The 17,672-nt window shown below is 41.0% G+C and overlaps 1 protein-coding gene across 1 annotated transcript in view; it reads right to left on the bottom strand.

The window, feature by feature from the left end:
* Positions 1-8,015: 8,015 nt before the first annotated feature.
* STARD13 (StAR related lipid transfer domain containing 13) overlaps positions 8,016-17,672 on the bottom strand; it is a 159,511-nt gene continuing 149,854 nt past the window's right edge. The window contains exons 11-14 of the mRNA XM_054973641.1: positions 16,029-16,250; positions 15,460-15,677; positions 13,626-13,802; positions 8,016-12,003 (exon numbers count right to left, since the gene is read on the bottom strand). Coding sequence (XP_054829616.1) covers positions 11,886-12,003; positions 13,626-13,802; positions 15,460-15,677; positions 16,029-16,250 — 735 coding nt within the window. The 3' untranslated portion in view covers positions 8,016-11,885. The remainder of the gene's footprint in view (positions 12,004-13,625; positions 13,803-15,459; positions 15,678-16,028; positions 16,251-17,672) is intronic.

Genomic DNA, 17,672 nt, shown 5'->3' with positions numbered 1-17,672 from the left:
GTTCTGTCATTGCAGGGCATTACTTGCAGGGCTGGTTTAGGAGATGGTGTCGTACTGACTATGGTGTCAGTAAGGAAAAAATCGGTATAAATGTTAAGCATCAGTTTAATATTTTACTGGCTTTTGTGCATTGCTATATTTGTAGAGCTGAGGAGTCATCTTTCTTGAGTTGCTGATGCTCGTTCTTGTGTGCAGCTTTCCCTGCAGCCTCACACATTGAGAATGGTACATCTAATAAGACTTTATAGCCTTTGGTTACTAAAGAGAGAAGGAATTTCTGTGTCATTGTCGTGATAAGCAGGTAGGAGCTTTGCAGACTCCATAATTGTACTCGAGAATTATGCATAAATAATAAGTTTGACACTCCATGGTGTGACGGAAATGGTACCTGGGGGATTTAAAATGCCTCTGTAATTCTATACTGCTGCAGTCTTTTTTTGAAAAGTATTTTTCTTTATGGGGTCCATTATTTGCTAATTAACATTGTTAATGTAATGTGGCTCTTGGCTTATTAATAGCATTGCTAGCCCCCTTAACCTGGAAACTGGAAGATGGAGGGTGGTGGTGGGTAAAGGTGGGCACGAACAGGAAAAAAAATGAACACGATGTTCGTTGTTCGTTGCCATACATGAACAGGGAATCATGAACAACCACGAACATAACCCTGTTCACGAACATGTTCGTGGTTGTTCGTTGTGGATTTTCCGGGCTGTATAGCCGTGGTCTTGGCATTGTAGTTCCTGACGTTTTGCCAGCAGCTGTGGCTGGCATCTTCAGAAGTGTATCCCCCCACTCAGCTGCTGGCGAAATGTCAGGAACTACAATGCCAAGACCATGGCTATACAGCCCGGAAAATCCACAACAACCATCGTTCTCTGGCCGTGAAAGCCTTCGACAATATGTTCATGTTTGGCTGTTTGTGGGAGGGAGAGGGGAGACTTGGAAGGGAAGAAAGTTCCCTGCTCCATTTGTAAACGGCATGGGGAAACTCCTTCCCTTCAAAGTTTCCCTCCTTCCAGCTGGCTGGAGGGAAGGGTGGAGACTCTGAAGGGAAGAAGGTTCCACATGCCAAACAGCGTGAGGAACCTCCATCCCTTCAAAGTCTCCCTCCTTCCAGCCGGCTGGAGGGAGGGAGGGGAGACCCTGAAGGGAAGAAGGTTCCCCATGCTGTTTGCAAATGGCATGGAGAACCTCCTTCCCTTCAAATTCTCCCTCCTTCCAGCTGGCTGGAGGGATGGGGGGAGACGTCAGGAAACCCCTGACAAGCGGCTGAGTCGGGGGTGAAGTGCACCTCTCTCTGCTGCTGTGCAGCAGCAGGGAGAAGGGCATTTCACCCCGGCAGGCTGCACTCAGCCGCTTTTCAGGGGTTTCCCTGACAAGCAGCTGAGTGGGGGATATAAATGTCCCTCTTCTGTGCTGCGCAGCAGCAGGGAGAGGGAAATTTAAGCCCCCGCAGGCTGCAATCAGCCCTTGACAGGGTTTTCCCTGACAAGTGGCTGAGTCGGAGGTGAAGTGCCCCTGGGCTTAGATTGGGGTTTCCAGGGCAACAGGAGTTCAGACAGAGTTCAGAAAGTCGGTGCCTACTGTTGCCAAGGGAATTGATTGAAAGGCGCCAGACTGTCTGGTTTGACGAAGGGCTGATGAAAACAACAAACAGGGCTTGGAATGAACACATGTTCGCCAGGAACAGGGCCTCACGATCAGCTTGCTCGCAAACAGCTGATTGAGCTGTTTGTGGCTTTTTTTTGTTTGTATTGCTGTTTGTGCCCATCTCTAGTGGTGGGCCCCGATCCATGCATCTCTTGCATGGGTGCTCTGAAGGCCCTCCGATGATGCTACTTGTGGTTGAAATTAGAAGCAATGGCATCTCTTTGGGGTGAAATCGGTCCAAACACAGCACCTTCATTATGTTTGGAGCTGATTTGACCCTAAAGAGATGCAGTCACTTTCAGTTTCAATTGGAAATAATGTCATCGCAGGGCCTCTGGAGCACATACCACTTTGCTGATTGCTCCATGGGAGTCTGCCTCCTCCTTCCTTCTCCAATACCACGTCTATATAAGTGGGTCTGGGGGATCTCTTGTCTCCACTGGCGGGGAGGGAGCTGGCATCCCTACTTAACAGTGACCAGTACAAATTCAACCTGAAGAAAGGTTTTTTTCCCACAACCATCATCTCTGTGGAATAGATGTGGCCTCATTCTATTTCTTAGAACATTCTGCCAATATAGAAATGCAAGTGGGGCCCACAACAAAATGTTGTAGATTGTGGAGACAGTTGTCTCCATAGTTGTCCAAAGCTAGCCTTCCCTGTTACTGCCCCACCCACCCCTGCAACCGTTCCTCTTGGCTCCCTCCCATAACTTTCACTGTGACTCTTCCCACTGCCTCCCAAACACTCTGTAAAGTGTACTCCTTACTTAGTCCCAGAGGTGATGGTGGTGATGTTTGGGGCAGGGAAGTTGTTGGGAAGGGGGGAGGGACAGTCCTATTTCCCTGATTTTTCTTGCTGTCTTTCCAGACACCCTTCCTGTCCCTCAACAGATCTTTCCCTGTTCCATTCTCCCCTCCCCCCGATTATTCCTGTTTCTACCCCTCCTCAGCAATATGCCTCTTCTTATCTGGGTGTTTTTTATCAGTCCGGGTCCTTTGGAACTCCCTCACCTCTTCCTCTCCCTCTCCTTCCACCCCATCCCCTCAGAGCTCACCTTCTCATGGCTACTGCTACTCCTCTTCCTGGCAATGCCATTTTATAGGTGATTTTAGCTGTTTAAAAATTGTTGCAAGGCCCCAATATGGATCATGCATGTGGCAATCTGGATTGGGGACTCATGGCAGTTTATAAACAGCTAAATGTCCTGTAAATAGTGTGTGGTAGGCCCACAAGAATCGGGGAACGGGATTCCAGAGATCCTCTTCTTCCCTTCTCCCCACCATCAGTTGCCTCTTTTGCCTCCACTGCTGATGACAATGAAGGAAGAGGCGAGTTCATGTTCTGTGTGTGCATAGAACACACTTTTGTTTTGCAGGGGGGTGCATTTAAACCTCCTAATTTACTTTTTTTTAATCTTTGAGATTTTTGTGCAACCTGGGGGGCGGGGTACCCCCAAGGTTGCAAAAACTTCTGTTTTGTTTGCAAGTGGCCCCGATCCAGGGGTATAAATACCTGTAGATCAGGGCCACTTGGCTATAACAATAACAATAATAGCAACAAGCAATAATAGCAACATGCATCTGTCGAAGAGAACTGTGATTCTTGAAAGCTTATGCTACAGTAAAGTTGGTTAGTCTTAAAGGTGCTATTGGACTCTTTGTCATTTTGCTACTACATGCTAACACGGCTAACTCCTCTGGATAATAGCAGCAGTGTCCTTATATACTGTCTTTCTGGACTGATTAGTGCTCCACTCAGAGTAGTGAACAAAGTCAGTGTTATCATTATCCCCACAATACAGCTGGGGAGCTGGGGCTGAGAGGAGTGGTTTACCCAAGACCCCCTGCTGAGTTCATAGCAGTAGTGGGGAGTTGAACAAGTAGCCCAACCACTTAACCACTATGCAGCAGCAACTGGCATATTGGTATATGAATTAGGCATGCATTTCTCTTGGTCTAGTTTGTAGTGTTCAGAGAGGTTAGCTGGTAGATGACTGGGGTGGAGTAGATGTCCTTGGAGGAGCAGGAAGGAAGGAAGCCACTTGATTTCTGGCTGGGGTCTTGAGTTTTGAACAGAGTTTCATTAGGAGGCACCTTTCATTGTATGTAAATGGAGTGCTTGCTCAGTTTCTGTTTGCTATGCAGAATCCAACCAGCAAAAAGTTGGCAGTTCTAGGAGTGTGACTAGCGTTACACAGCACATACCTATGTTTGGGGAAAAAATGGACCAAGTCCTCTGTGAATGTTCAGCTGAACCACAATCTCCATTATACTGAGACGAGCAAAGCATGTAAGTATCCTGGATTTTGAGGAGAGGAGCTAAAATAGCATGCTGATGTGTCATACCAGGCTGCCCACAATTTTCAAATTTCAAGCCATGGGAGATAATTTTTTTATTTATGTTACTTATAGGCTGCCTTTCTTACTGAGACTCAAGGTGGATTACAGCCAATATGATCATGGTCTGGGACATTCAGCAGTCCAATAGAAATTTGAAACCAAGCAGAAATCCAATTCAGAGCTGAAACAATGCTGAAACAAAACATAAGCAAATTGACACATTAAATAACATGGAGAAACTAGTCAGTAGGTGCACAATTACAGCAAAAGACAGTAGCACAGTCATCAGTCCCTTATCCCTTTACTAACACATCTCTCTGAACCATTTCCTTACAGCACTGTCCTGTTACCTGTGTAAAAAGACCTTCTGAGCCATTCCATATTGCATAGTTTGTGGAAAGCCAGGAGAGTGGAAGTGGGGGCTTTCCTCACTTCTGGTATGATGCCTATTAACTCCCCTCTACAGCCTGATTACTTTGCAGTTTGAGCTATGTATTCAAAGAATCCTGTGGAAATAGTTTATTGGCCAGATTATCCTTAGCCCAAGATGTATGTTACAGGAAAATGAAGGCACTGTGTTTTATTTTTCCATTTTGTGTCCTGTAGTTTCACCTCCATCAGCTTATTTATATGTGTCTAGGATAAAACCTTTCTTTCCAATTTGTTCTATGTTCTGAGAAACTCCCTGGAGAAAAGGGGTGGGATCCTTTCCCCTATCATGCACATGTACATGTACACAGACTACATTCAGAGGAGAATGATGGAGTGCCATGCTTAAAATATCTAGATGGTGGCCAGATCTACTAAAGAATATATTTGGGTCCAAGGGGCTAGGCTGCCTGCATGACACTTCATAGGTGCATGCTTGGCAGATCAAGTAAATGAGTAACTGCAACAGTTACCAGCAGACATCTCAAGACAAGAAATTTTAGCAAATGATACAGTGAAACTAGGCAGGAATTACTGGGGTGGATATGAGTGTGAAGGAACTAATGAATGGGTCTCCAGGATTTGCACACTCTGTGTTTAAAAGAAAATCCTTACATATCACTTCCATTCTTAAAACAAGACCTTCAACAGCACTATTACATTTGTAGGTCTTATTTTCGTAGCAGTTGTTCCAATCCTATGTGGAGTTGCAGTGCTTTAAATATGTGTTCATATAAATGGGCATATGTTGAAGAAACATGCCATCCCCCAAAGAATATATACTGTTGGGATTTAACACAAAGATTTTCTAGGACAGGTACCCCCCTATTTTCCAGGGCTGTCTCTGGTAAATAGGAATAGTTGCAATGTATAAGTATAGTTAGTTGACTCTTAACTGAGTGTCCAATTTGAGATTTCTATGCTGAAATTGAGTGGATTTGCATAATGTTGTGAAGCTGCAGGCAAGGACTTCTGATTTTATTCCTGTACAATGCCTAAAAATTGCAGACAATTTTATAATAGATGCTGATAATTTTCTAGATCTTACCTATAACAGAGGGGGGGAAAGCTAAAGACAGTCTGATTTTTTTTCAGTGATATAACTAGCACACTTGCCATAATGTGGCAACAATTAAGACAACAAAAATTCTGTCAGAGGTCCAGCTTAGTGTGTAGATCATCACATTTTGGGGAAGGAGGAAAAGGGAGTGCATCCTACCTCTTCACTCACTTGGCATGCTGGCCCTGCCTCGGCATCCACATGTTGCCATATGATCTAATTTGGTGTCTGTAGGCTTGGTAAGCACAGCTGAAATTGTACATGTAGACCAGGATCTGGAGTCAGACACTATGGCAATGTGTGGATACTCTCTGAGTTCATAGAAGTGGCATGCTGGATGAGCAGGGAAGAAAAATGTGCTCCTCTCTGTAAGTAGACACAGCAAATTGTTTGACCCAGACAAAGTACTGCTGAAATCTGCAAGATAGGCATGGAGTAGGTCTTCATGTCATATGTTGACCAGTCCAAGCCTTCTCATTTTGAGGAGACAATGTAAACCCATTCTTATTTCAAAACAGTTTCAAACTGTTTTATAATTTGTAGACGTCTTTTTGTTCTTCGTATTTTTGGTACGTGATTGTGTTTTAATGTAGTTTGATTTTTGTGAACATTTTTCACAAAACAAGTTTTAAGTATCTTGGAGCACTTTTTAAGTGGATAAGATATACATTTAATAAACACTAGCAAGCGGGGAACCTGCTCCGTATCTCCCTCTTGCTTTTTCTCTGTCTCAGCCAGGCAGAGCCTGCAGCCTCTTTCCTTCTCTACTTACTTTTGTCCCCCCTACCCTTTTCTCAGTCCTCTTTTCTGATGTCATTTTTAACCCTTTCCCACCATTTCCAGCTTTATTTTCTGTTCATCCTATCTTTTACCTTTTCTCGTCTCTCCCACATTCCCTTGGGGTGACACTAAATGAGGCTTAGAATTCTCAGCAATGTTGGTTGCAGGTTACCTAGCAACCACCCCAATGGTCACTGAGATCTCACAATTTAGTGAGGTAAGATCTCACTTTTTAAAAAAAAGTAGACATTTCTTGTATGTTTTGGGGCTTTTCTAATTCCCAATATATTTTTAAAACATTACATTTTTTCTACAAGGCTCCCCCAGACTTATAGAAAAATATGTCCTTGGCCCCATTGTGTGGATTTTTAGTTATGTCCCAGTTAGAGATAGTGAATTAACACACATTATCCTTAAAATATATGACAAAAGAATTAATAGACTCAACAAATATATTGCTGCAAGTAAACCTAACTCTTCAGCATATGCCATTTTATTAAGCTCCCAATTCTATTTTACAGGGTTTTTTTTAACAGATAAGACTTGAGGTAAAAAATGAGGTATTAATATGAAGATAACATTAAAAATGTAGTGGCTATATTGACTTCCCAATGGCAAATGTGGTATTTCTGATATATTCATTTGATACATAATTTAAACAGATATTTCACTATATATGGGTAATAGAAGACACTGCTATAAAATTTCTGTTATTGCTAAAAGTAGGGAGCCAAATGGAAATGTAGCAACAGTCTGAGGGAGGTAAACCCTAATCCTTACTCTGGGCCAAAGATTTATCTACTAAACATTAAAACAAAATGCTATCAGTCCCTGGTCATGTTTCCCTTGTGGCTAAAAAATGATGACAGAATGTTCTCTCCATAGAGGTCAGGATCCCACCCCTTCCTAACCACGGCATTTCAGAATCTAAGCTTTAACATTTTTTAAAATAGTTTATTACAGAAATAAGGTAGCTTGGTTTAATAATCATAGCAACAAAAGCAGCATTCATGTATGAGAAAAGTCATCCTGTTCTGTAGAGGGCATGGGATGAGTTGTTATTGTTCTTTCCAGTTTTCATCTGGAGCCAGCCCCTTCCATACAGAGAAGCAATCTGCTATAAATGTTCTTTTATAGCTTAAAATAAGCATTTTTATAATACCTAGATGAAAATAAATGTGTATGTGATGCTGGAGGCCTATTAGGTTCAACAGAATATGAATTCCTGTGTCATTGTTTGTTAAACAGAAAGTTATTGTACAGATAAGAAAGGTGGCTGTGAAGGAATTGGTATTGTATCTGTCACATGATTACTTTTTGTGACCTTGGTGGACAGTTGCTCTGTAATAACAAGATAACTATGATTGACTGTAAAAGGTTCTAAAATTGGTAGCAGTTTATAAAACCAAGTTTCTGGGTTACAAAGGATGCCTAAGTCATATACTTTTAATATAATAAACTTTGTAGACTTCACATCAGTTCACACATAAGTTATTTCCACAGAGTCATTAAACTAACCGTTGCGGTGCGGCTCTGTATCACACCCAAACCAAAACACTTGGAACTAATACACAAGGCTTTTTTTCTGTAAAAAGAGGTGGTGGAACTCAGTGGATTGCCTTCGGAGAAAATGGTCACATGGCTGGTGGCCCCACCCCCTGATCTCCAGACAGAGGGGAGTTTAGATTGCCCTCCGCGCTGCTCGGAGGGGGTGGGGCCACCAGCCATGTGACCATTTTCAAGAGGTTCCGGAACTCTGTTCCACCGCGTTCCGGCTGAAAAAAAGCCCTGCAGATACATATAATCGCTGACAATATAAATGAAAGGTCCCTTGCAGGAGAAGGTGCTTTCGTTTGATATGTATTTGTAATAGGTATCACTGAGAGAGAAGCACATGTTGAAGCACCTACGGTGGAATTTCAGTATCCTGTGGTCTTGAATAATAACTTTTGAATAGGCATAATTTTCAGAATAGCTTGAATATTCAGTTGAATTGTGATGCCTGGGTATCAAAGTCAGGGAACATTTTCATCTCTATGGTATTCGGCCAGCCTTTCAGATTTGACCACTAGTCATACTATTCCATTTTGCTCCTGAATTATCATACCACTGAAGTGGCTGTCAGGTAAAGAACAGGGGGAAAATCTGTACCATGAACATTTACTTCTAGTCTTTCTAGATACTAGATTTCTTGCAGGTGTTAAGATTAAGGACCTATTCACTTCAACCAAAAAACTTGGATCTTTTCAGTCAGGGTTTGAATGTAACTACGGTTTATCATTAGTAGTTCCCATGATGAAAGATGGCATGAGATTCATGCATTTATTCATTCATTATGGACAGATAGAAAGCATCAGCCAACATCAAGTCCAGGGAAAGGCATAATCTATGCCAGGACTCATCAGAGATCAATGCCAGGATGGAACACATGAAGTTAAGAGGAGGTGAAAGCAACCCTGAGCAGGTCAAAGTTCATTTCCTTTTCAACTTTGTAATTGCAGAGAATCTCTGGATCTCGAGGTTTAGGGGAAAGGACGTCAGGATCTGATGATATTCCAAACAATAATTGATTTCCAGCACCTCTTTTTAATAGAAACTGGAGAACTGACCAAGGTGCATGGCCTCTAAGGAATATGACCTTGCTATCTCTCCACTTCTAGAGTTTTCCATGAAGTCCTGCTTAAGGTCTGTACAGACACAATCTTATATAGTAACACTGCATAGGTGTAACAGCAAAAGGACTCTAGAAATTGGTAGATTCTCATGCAAAATAATTTCTGCACTGTGATGTATGGAAAAACTGGTTTCTTGGATAGTGTTAATATTTTCGGGTCTACCATACTTGTGTGATAAGCAGTAATTCAGTAAGTGAATCTTTTCCTAGTAAGAGCCTAATCTGCTGACTTTCTGCAAATCACAAAAACCATGCTGGAAAAAAACCTTATGCTATCCTGTTGTGGCATATAGCAGTCTACAAAATCAAACTTACTAGTACATCTTGGGTGAGTTAAAGGAATGAACTAAACACTGAATACACAAACTAGGACAATAAATATAAAGCCAGTGTGAATCTGACTTTAACATGTATGAAAACATTTTGAAATATATTTGTAACTGAAATGGTAGTTTTTGTTTCATGCTAGTTTTTTAAAAAAAATATCCATAAATTACTTTAAAATCATTTTACTTTAATGCATTCTTCCATTTAGGAAGACAAGTGGTCTCTGAATATGTCCAGTGGACCTAAATGGTATTGCTTATCAGCACCAGCAACCAATCTTATTCTCATTAATGAGAAACAAAGCGACGTCCTGGAGGAGGATGCTGTCCAACACACTTGCTTGGAAACAAATGGCATATTACATAGGAAGTCCATGATTCCAATGTTTTATTAAAAGCAGCTGGGAAAGGGCACATAATTTACAGCATGGCTGAAGTGGCAGAGTGGGAATTCATACTTTACCCCACATTGTTTTCCCTGGAAGGAATCACCTACTTTTCAAGCTGTTATTAGCCTAGTAGGGAACAGATACTGTATTTCATCCTTACTGTGGAGAATGACATCCAGGGACAGTGTGTGCATGCGATTTCTGTAGGAAATAGTACAAAGGGGAAGGGATTAGCAGCACCTTCCCCATTCTGGGAGCTTACCACAGCTTCTTTTTATAAATGCAGACCCCCAAACTTAACTGGGGATCAGTTGCAGGCCACATGGGAGGAGGGTAGAATGCTGGGCAGCTGCCACATTAGAGGGCAGCGTGGACTTCCAGTGGCCTTGGTGAAGGTGGAGCCAACACAGCCCAGATTCAAATGCCAGGGCTAGCCAATCAAGCAGGCTGGTCTGGGTGGCAAAGGGTAGGACCTGGGAGGCATGCTTTCTGCGCAGGTCCACCATCCCTTCTTGAAGAGGGAGGCAGCCCCGCCCCCTTGGCACTTGGCTCATGACCTGTTTGACCCTAAGGGCTGGATTCCCAAGTCAAGTGTTTGGAGTCAAGGTGTAAGGAGCAGAATATGAAAACTCTTAAGAATATACTTGCTTCCCAGTGATTATCTTTTATTAGACCTCTTCAATTTATGGAATTCATTAAAAAAGCTTATTTTTAAAAGTTTAACATAAAAAGCTTATTAAGACATTTAATCACTATTGAGGATATTTTGTGTGGAGAAACGTGGCTCACCATGATTTCTGACAAGGCTATTAGCTTGGTTTACATAGTCAGAATTCCAAAGCAAGACTGTGGGCCTTAATTTTTAACAACAAAATGCAACAGCATGCTTACTGTTGTTCCTAAGGTGCTTGATATTGGTAGGAAAAATATTTCATTTATAAATGCTGTATAATATTTGATTAATAGTCCAATTTAAGCCAATATATAGACTTGTTATGTTAATGTTGCTGTAAAGCGAGTATAACATGTTTAGTGGCACTGGAATAGCTATTGATGAGCCCCACACAAGGGTGTGGGGTTCATCAATAGCCCCACACAAGGGGCCAAGAGTCACCCTTGCCTTCCAGTTTTGACCAATGGTTTGATGATATCTGTGTATCTTCACATTTTGTGACGATACATAGACTCATTAACTTAACCCATTTGAACCACTTTTTTTATTAGTGCAGCAACCCTTAAGATTAGGAAATACTCTGAATTTTGCAAATAGCAACTTTTCAGTCAATCTCTTAACTTGTCTATTTCATTATACAAAGCAACAGGCATGATTTCTGGACTGTAGCTGCCACCCTTCTACTGTACAAAAAAGATTTATCTGGCTAGATTAGTATTCTGTTGCTCATTGCTCTTGACCATGTGATTCTCCTTCCTCTTCACAGCCCCTTCTCAACTCTCCATGTCTACCTCCATGTACTTCCTTGTCATCTGTGCAAACTTGAGGACAGCTCAAATGCTTTACTAGTCATATTTTTCTGCTTTCACTGCACTGCCCTCCATTGCCGAAGCAGTGCTCCAGTGTGGCAGGTGTTTTGTGTTCATTGCCAGATGCGGGTTTTACATAACCTCTTGAAATGTAATCTGCAGTGGAGCTCCATGTCTGCAATAGAGGACAGCACAGTGACAATAGAAACGGAAGAAAGGGTTAGTGTCCAAGATATTGTTTTTATAATAGTAGCAAGGGTGATTTTACAACAGCTGGAATACTTTGTGCCTAACAAGGTGAAAACAATTTCAAAGAGATGCAGTATCCTCTAGAAAGCAATAGCTTATATACAAAGCTATTGCTTTCTAGAAAGTATCCTCTAGAAAGCAATAGCTTATATACAAAACACATATACATATTTCTATATACACTATTCACATGTCATAGATACCATACATAGCAAAGTATGTACACTTTTACATCTTATTTACACTTTTAAAATAAGCTTCTTAGAAGCTTTTAAATATTAGAATTATGCAACACACACACAAGGGCATTAATATACTTTTAAAGTATGAAGAAATTCTTAGAAAAGTGTTCTTCAGCAAAAGAAAACAGATGAGGCTCATGGAGGTAAGTGGGTGACATTTCCAGGCAAGGGCAGAATTTCCCAAGCAGTCCTTGCTTAGCTATTGCACAAATGTAGGCTAAAATCCAGTGGATTTAATGCATGGAGAATATTCCTCCATCTCTCAGATTTTTGTTTCTGGTCCCTCAGCAATAAGGGGCTGAAATGAATTTCTGATATTGGCAACTTCTGCTGCACATAGATGTCCAAAGCCTTTATTGTACCACTCCGGTGAATGACCTCTGAAGGGAAGTAAAGAGAAAAAAGTTACTGCATTCCCCCCCTTATCCAAATGGTATGTCATAAATGCTAACAAACAAGAAACAGAGTACATGCTATCATGCCTTCTTCTGTCAACCCCACAGTACAAACAAGCCTGATAGATCTGTAATAACTGACAGAATATACTGAAAATTCCATCAATCAGAACTAACATTTGCACTTTGTTCCTTTTATACAGCTGAAGGAGATGTGGGCCATAATTTAGTGAGATTTGGGTCTTACACAGCTTTACACCCACCACCATTATCAAGCCTGCCTAAATAACAAGAACAGTGGTGAGGGATAAATTTGGAAATGGAATTCTGGCTTACATGCACCTTGAACATATCTTTTATTACCTAAAGACCACCTGTTGTTTACTTTTACAAACTGTAAGTAGCAATATTCCTCATTCTGGAGCTCCAGTTTCCATCTTGAACCTTCTTATGTTCATAGTTTCCATAGTTAACTCTGACCTATAAATGTTTATTTGCAAGAATGTGTCCATACATTCAATTGGACTTATTCTCCAAAAAAGGTATGCATAGGCTTGCAGGTTATATCATTTTAGTCAGTCGAGTTATGTCTATGTGAATTGGGTATGTTCAAGTGTGCAGTTCATATTTTGTTGGTGTTTGTATGGCTTATGGCTTCGGCCGGAAAAGCAATAAACATATTATTATTATTATTTTAGTCAGTTAGTGACTAGATTCTGCCATCAACAAACAGTTTAGGAACGGGATATTCCTTTAAAAGGGAATGCATGCTCCTGCTATTGCATTTTTAAAAATTCTCCTAGAGAGTACACCACAGGAGTGGTTTTAAGCATGTAAACTTAAGCATGTAAATGTGATCTTAGTTATGTAATATCGCTTTGAGGCAATGTATTTGATAAGCAGATGGCACTATTAAGCTATGGCATTTATATATGTGTGAACTGCAAAAAACTAAATGTCATGTGAACATTTCAGCCCCTGCTAATCTCCCACAGGAAGCAGAGTCCACTGTGCGCTGCTCTTTGTGTAGTCAGAGTAAAGCACATCAGTGGGATAGCAGTGCTCAGCTGAGATCCTTATAACTGTTTACTGCATATGGAATAAAAAAGCATTGTTGAATTTCAGACTAAATATGCTCAAGAAGTTTTTTGTACTTTGTATGCATTTTATTACGGGGGGGGGGGCGGGGAGAACCTATTAGTTTGCTTTAAAGGATATGAAAACTGAAGGCGCATTTTCTAGTGATATAGTCTCATGGGCACATCAAGGAGGAAATGTTGCAACCCAACTGTCTACCAAACCAACTTGAACCCAAGTAATCAGAAAGGGAGCTGTAATGAACAAGGAGTTGGGAGGTGCACCCAACCATAAGAAACAATCCAGGGATGATCTAATAGCTAAGATAAAAAAAAGTATGCCAGAGCAGGGTATTATCAGGTGTGTAAAATCTTTTTCTTTTTTGAATTATAACAACATATTAAATCAACAGGCAGAAGTCAGAATTGAAGTCACTGAGCTATCCTAATTAAACTTGCAGAACAATGCCCGGAAATGTTAGCTTCATGCCGAACTCAACTGGCCAGGATTCTGGCACCTGTGGTACTTACTTGAGGTCAACCCTGCAGATGTGTGTCAGGCGAGATTTCCCAGAGCCACAAGGCTCTATTAAATACTGGGAATCCATAACAATTGCCCTCACACCTCCCATCAGAGGAGCTTCTTCATGTTCCACAGAGACAGTCACTAACACACACATCCCCTTCGGCAAGTCTGTTCTCCATGTCCTATTAAAATGGGTTTTAAAATGAAAATAGAAGAACAACATTTTAAAAGAAGGAAATATAGCCTGATATCTCTTCTATCTTTCCTTAGTGTACTTGTTTCTAGCTCAGTGCAAACTCTTTTAGCAGGACTCATGTAGCAGGACTCGTGTACTGGAAGTGGTATGAGTGTGTCCAACTGAATACAAAAAATAGTAAAATTTGAAAATGCAGTAGGAAGAATGGTCAAACAGGTTCACAGAGATAATGAGGGCTGGAGTGAAGGAGGAATGAGGAGCCAACACTGCTTTTTTATCCCTGGAATCAGCCTGATTTAAATGTGATATCGATAGCAACACCTGCCCAAGCTATGGCTATCTGGCATTCTAACTAAGCTTGCATAATGGTTTTGCACTGGGAGCAGCCCAATTATACAAGATACTGGGCATGGCAAATTCACATAGAATCACAAAATTTAATAGGGACTCGCCTAGTAGCAGCTGGGTAGGCTTGAATCGCAGATTAAAAAAACGATTCAGTTAAAACTCATGAACTCAAACATCATACGAAATTTCTTCCTAGTAAAATTGACCATCAAATATAAGCTAGATAGTATTTGTGTATTGCATTACCCTGAGTGTCAGGTTCTGACTGATACATATTAGAAGCAGGGATCTCTCTGGGTTTCATTTTTAAAACTAGATCGAAATCTGACAAATGCTAGGACAGAAAAACCCTTCAATGGAATCTTTAAAAGATTGAGACTTGATAGAGTAGGAGGCAGAACACTGAATACAAAGGAAGATTGCAGGTCTCGGGGTAATTACAGCATCTCTTTAGTTTTACTAAGTAGGTGTTTTTTATCCACTGGTAGAAGCCACTGGTTGAAAGTACTGCTTACATAGTGCTCTTTGCGGTGTCTGTGTGTGTCTAAAGGGAAGAGCTGAAGCAAGGAGGAAAGCAACTCGTTTTGCAGTAATGTTTAATTAGCTTGTTAATCTGTCAGTTATAAGAAGAAATGCCATTTAGATAGGCAGTAAGTATCAGACAGGTTTAAATCCTTAAGGTGCAATAAAACATTGCAACAAACACAGAGCTACCTTTAAAAATGGCATCCCTTTGTCTAATTCTCTCCCTGTCCTCCTTAATGTGTAGTAATTTTACTTATTTAAAACTTTTTAAAACATCATAGCCAATTGTAATTTAAAATAATAAGATTAAAATGCCAATGCAATGAAACACCAAGAATAAATATCTCATTATTCCTGACCAGGTATTCCTGAGCTGAATACCTTCTGTTCCTCCTCTGCTTGCAGGCATTTAGCCCAGGCCAAAGGACTTTAGGTATGAACCACAGGGCAAGACCCAAAGGGTTCTACACCCCTAGTTTGTAGCTTGATGGCCTGTATTAGAGAGCTTGGTACAGTATGTTTGTTTTCCTTTTGTTTTTATTTAAATTGTGCTTAAACTGATTGTTGTAATTTTATTTGTCACCAGGGAGCAAGCAGGTATTAAACTAGTATTCCTTCAGTTCTTAGTGATTCATAGAAAAATAAACTGAACTAAATGAAGTTCAAAGACAGGTGATGTACTAAATAGTACATGCCAATGTGTAAATAATATGGTTAAGAAATGAAGTGGCTTCCTATTCCTGTTTGCTTTTGCAGCTAATTTAATTTACCTCAGGACTAAAAAGTCTCTGGCAGGATGGGGAGCCATCCTGTTCAAAACGTATTGGTAGATCTCTGTCTGCTTATCCAAGGTTTCAATGACTTTCCATTGCAAGAAATCCTCATCCCACAGATGGCGCTCTCTTAGCGCTCGGTTCAGTACCACAGAGGGAGGAGCCTCCACTTCCACAGATGCCTTCCACAGCCTTAGTGGATTTCCATCTCCAACCTTAATATTAAGGGGTGGGAGAGAGGAAAGAGAAGAGAAAATTCACGTGTGTGTGTAGAACAGGCCACAGTCTAGAGAGGCCTGTTCATGCACCTAAAATACTTCTGCATGCACATAAGGCCCTGTGATCACTTCCCCCTTCAGCTGAAATGCCTCATGCTGCCTTCGATGCAACTCTAGAAATTCCCCAGAACTTTGCAAGCAGCTGAAAAGGGGTGCACAAGGGCTATGCTAAAATGAAGGCCCCTAAAAATCCCTTAGGATACAGGCTAAGAGTTCTCCATGAAAACAGAGGTTAAAACTAAATCTTTATTGAAGATATGAATAGCCCAGTTGTGTTGCAGTAATTACCTTTTTGTAGGAGAGGTCTGTGTTTTCTACGCTGGAACAAGTCACCCATCCTTTGAATTTCTCCTTAGCTTCTTTACAGAGGTTCTGCATGATACTTTCAAGGTAGGCCTGGTAAGTTCCGCCTTCTTCATTCATTTGCTTTCCCAGTTCCTCCAGAGTTGGAGGGTGTACTTCAGCATTCACATATGAATTCCGAGACTGTGCTGCCATCTCATGCGGGATCTGTTCCAGAGAATGGTGGTGGTAGGGGCAGGTTAATAGTTTTGAGCAAGGCTGTCTCCTAGAAGTTTATTTACTAGTTTATTAAACTGTTTGTACCCTGCCTTTCCTCTTGGCTCAAGAAGATTTACAGATTAAAATATTATAGATTAAAACCAAGTAAGTAAAAATCCCAAATACCTCCCTTCCCTCCTGCTGTTCATACCCCATCAAAAGCACTTGCAAACAATCAAGCCCTGCATTTCTGGTATGTGTATGCACACAAGGAAAGAATACATTTCCTGCTATCTTTTGCTATATTAACGGACTTATTGAAACGAATAATGCATTCAGATACCATTCGACTAGATCTAAGTTCCACCTTGTGACTTGCCAACAGGACTTCTCTTTTAGCTCAAAGAATTCTAGCGTTATTTATGTATTTATTTAGAACATTTTTATGCCCCTTTCCCCTGAACCTGCCCAAGGCAGCTTACTAAATAAAAATAACAAAAACAAAACATTAAAAGATACTAAAAACCCAGCCCAGCATAGAAACAGATTGTAAGAAACAGACCACTGAGAGCTGAAAATAACAGCTCAGGAATAATGGGACAGCTCAGGAGGCTGCTTTTATAAGGGATAGAACTGGGTAGCATATTGCAGACTTTGTGTGTTTGTGTGTGTAACCTTGCTTGTAGTGCATCATCTTCTACCTGTATAACCTACTTTCTGCATTATGGCATGTCAGGCCCCCCCCCCCCCATTTTTTCATTTTTTCGTGTCTGCAGTCTACTTTGTAGTTTAACGGAAGTCTTTGCTGTTTGTCTGAATTGACTTCTATATTTTCTAATCCACCTGGAGTCCTCATTCCCCAAGTGTGCATTATAGTAATATTTATGAGGAAGGGAGGACACCTGTTCTATAGACTTTTTTTGTTTTGCTTTTTCTCACTTTTGACAACCCTTTCTCTGACTTCATCTCAATCCAAAGCCAACTGGTAACCAATTCATATAGTCTAAAATGCCTTCAATCCAATTGGACTGGCAGCTCACTCATGCAGAGGGCAAAATTGTCTGTATCCATGGATGCAGGTTCCCCAGCAGCAGTATTCATAGCCCAGTGGTTTGAAATTATTCTGAGTTACTGTTTTTGACTGCACGCAAGGATATGCTGGACACGTGATCATCACATGATCACAGCCACACAGGAAACTGCAGGAAGCTCAGGTTCATTCACAAGGATGTACATTGGGTCATCTGAGCCGGCCACAAGTCCCAAGTAAAAACTTGCCCTGACAGTATCATTTTTTGAATGGACATTTTGTTCTCATATTGTAACTTTCTAAGCTGCATTTTTGTGAATGTTATTTTTATGCTGAAATTTGCATGCTGAGAGAACCTTTTGGCAAACAGCTAAACGAACGACCTGATCATTGAGAGTGCA

The sequence above is a fragment of the Eublepharis macularius genome, chromosome 3 (genome assembly GCF_028583425.1).
Source record: "Eublepharis macularius isolate TG4126 chromosome 3, MPM_Emac_v1.0, whole genome shotgun sequence".
Classification (NCBI taxonomy): Eukaryota; Metazoa; Chordata; class Lepidosauria; order Squamata; family Eublepharidae; genus Eublepharis; species Eublepharis macularius.
Note: the sequence above shows the minus strand (reverse complement) of the source record. Positions and strands in the feature narration are given on the sequence as shown.